At 36.4% G+C, this 2980-nt stretch overlaps 1 protein-coding gene across 2 annotated transcripts in view; it reads right to left on the bottom strand.

The window, feature by feature from the left end:
• Window positions 1-300: 300 nt before the first annotated feature.
• Window positions 301-2980, bottom strand: part of LOC136836105 (plexin-B-like) — a 243434-nt gene continuing 240754 nt past the window's right edge. For both annotated transcript variants that reach the window (XM_067100093.1, XM_067100094.1), the window contains one exon: window positions 301-2980. This exon is cut by the window's right edge and continues 600 nt beyond it. In XM_067100093.1, coding sequence (XP_066956194.1) covers window positions 2763-2980 — 218 coding nt within the window. In that variant the 3' untranslated portion in view covers window positions 301-2762.

The following is a 2980-nucleotide window of genomic DNA, read 5'->3' as shown; positions in this document are numbered from 1 at the left end:
GAGAGAGAGAGAGAGAGAGAGAGAGAGAGAGAGAGAGAGAGAGAGAGAGAGAGAGAGAGAGAGAGAGATTAGCTTTCAGGGAATGAGTTTACAATTTTACTTATAGCAAGTCTCATCATGGTATCAAGGAGTGACAAAGAGTGAGCTAGTTTTTTTGTACACTTGGCTTTTGGGTGAGTGGTTTAGCACATTTTTTTTTATGAATGAAATAAAATCATGTAATTGACACAACAGTAGATGACGGAGCTACATCCTCACCATTTTAAGTAAATTATATAGGAGGTGGTTAAAAAAGTACTCTTCTTTTTAGATATTTATTCTGCATAATATTAGCTTAAAATGTAGCAGTATGTACAAACCTGCACTATTTATATAAAAATACACCACAATATACACTTGGCATTTGATTATCCCAATAATCTATTGACTAACGAACACTGGGCAATTTTTATTTTATAATCACAAAACATTGGAAAATAAGAGTATAAAAATTTCCATCAAACGATAGACACAATCCACTAAAAGAGTTTTTAATTCAGTAGGAATTCAGACCGAACAATCCGCGCGAATACAAATCGGACAAATAAAAAGAAAACTATCAAATAAATTATATTATGCTGTATTGATTGAATACTGAAAATTTTACCTCCTGAAATTCGAAATGAAAATTTTTGTTGTAGTCTATGTGGACATACAGCGATTCCCTTCGTACAGTTACAAATGAAAACCAAATGAATGACAAGTAAAAAAGAATCACTTCACAGAAGTACAAAGCAATTTCTTGTAAAACGATCTTCTTGTGATACCCTTAGCTCAGAGAAACCGGCGCTTGTAATGAAATGCTTACAAGAAATGAAAAAAGGGGCGGGTTAACTTCAACACGGTTGGGCTGGTAGTCTATATAACACTTTCCTGACTAGGTTTATTCATGTAAGGCGTCTTCAGTAATGTAGAAGAAATGCTCTGAGCTGTGGAGGAAAACACTGAATGATGTACTGTTCATAGTTTCTTTGAGCTGAGGGGTTGTTCTACGGGCCATTTGAAAAATGGTATGGTTTTACTCTTGGCTACGATCAAAAATAAAAAATATAGCTAATGTGTGAAAAAGTGTTGGAACGTGTAGCATATAGTACATCAGCAGTTTCAAGGATTTTCACACGTAAGTGGACCAAGCTTTGAAAACAAAAAGACTTGCGGTACATTTTTAATTCTTTAAATGTGATTAATTTCAGCAGTGACTTTGCATCGTTAACTCGTATGTCTCTATACAGGAAGGTATATGAATGAATCTGAATCCGTGAAACTGGTGGAATACCTTAAGCCCGATACGTGGACAAAGATGACTAGCTTTGAAGTAGCATCAGAATGAGATACAGTGTGTGACAGAGTAAGAAACAGGACGAACATTTTTGTATTTGCACCGCGTTGCAGCAATTATGGTTACAGCTTTCTCTTTTAAACCGCCATTTCCGGGGAACAACAGCTGCTTCACGTTATTTAAGTTTGTGTTTACAGCTGGGTAGCTCTTTCTACGCTATTTAAAACTTTGTTTGATTTGCTTTCTCACTGTATACAAAACCACATATACATGTAACATTGATATATATCTAGCACATTTCCGAAGATTTATATAACAACATTACAACTGCTATGGAGTCAAGCGAGCTTCAACAGTTTGTAGTTTTCATTGGAATGTGTTTTTTGTTTCCCCGTGGTTAGCTGCTGCTATGAAGTCAACTATTTTGTGCACCAAATTCACTTGTTGTTTTCACAACAATAGCGACCCACTCATTTCTTAATTTTAATGTTTTCCACACCATCTGCAAAAACTATTATACACTGAAAGACAGGCTATATTGAAAGTTTTTCTTTAACTTGTATTAAAAGTCTTGTAGACTGTAAATCATGAACACTCAAATGGCATAATGATATAACAATCAGTAGTAATATTAAAAATAATAATAGTAGTAAATGTCTCTATGATTCTGTAAAAAGTAAAAGTGCGTGCTGTTCTGTCTTCTAACTTGTATGTCATTCGACCTAACTGAAGCAATAGGCATTACTGATTTACCGGCTGCTTTATTTTTGGGACAGATAGAAGGAAACGAAGTTCAGTAAAAACATTTCAGATCTACTGCAGACAACAATTCTATCTCTTATATTTCCTCACAGGTTAACAATGGAGTTCAATACTCCACTTGGAATCTTAGTAAGATCGTCTAGTATAACTTGTCCACGGTTATCCTCTAAAGCATGGGCGACTGATCACTTCCGGTGTCACGCGTCAACCTTCAAAACACCTGTTGTGATTCTGAGAGTATGTTCAATCACCCGCACCATGAGTTAGGCACAAAATAGTAAAAATCAAGACCCCAGCACGTAGTGCGGCGCTCTTAAGGAGCCCGCAAAGACTGGAATGCTCTACGCTTTAAAATCACAGACATTTGATTAAGTACAGCTGATTAAACACATATACACAATTCCACATAATAAACAGTCGTCGTTGAATACAATAACTGGAAGGACTCATGCAGTGCTATGATCTTTTCTTTCTTTTTTTGAAATGTATAACAACGAATCCACCACATTAGTTCTTGTTATTTTCTACTCATCATACACCTATTCTTTGGCTAGGAACTAGGCATTTAACAGCAATGAGAATAAAGTCATACAGAAGGCAACTACAGAGAACTGGCACATGTGTGGTGAGAGCTTCCGAGGCGAAACCATTCGATATAAACGGCCTGTGGTTTCATTTAGTCTCAGCACATGGATGTTGGTTCTCCATTTAAGGTGCACATGACATTGTCCAATTTATGTGCTAAATGTAAACTTCTACACTCGATATCTACCTCGAGATTCTCTATTATTTGTCCGTAATATCTAGTAATGTAAGACTGGAAAAGTTCTTGGAGAGCCGGTTTAGCATCCAACTGCCCTAAGTGCGTAAGACTTAGGTGGTGCAGGAAGGCAGCCATGT

Source organism: Macrobrachium rosenbergii, chromosome 56, assembly GCF_040412425.1.
Source record: "Macrobrachium rosenbergii isolate ZJJX-2024 chromosome 56, ASM4041242v1, whole genome shotgun sequence".
Taxonomy (NCBI): Eukaryota; Metazoa; Arthropoda; class Malacostraca; order Decapoda; family Palaemonidae; genus Macrobrachium; species Macrobrachium rosenbergii.
Note: the sequence above shows the minus strand (reverse complement) of the source record. Positions and strands in the feature narration are given on the sequence as shown.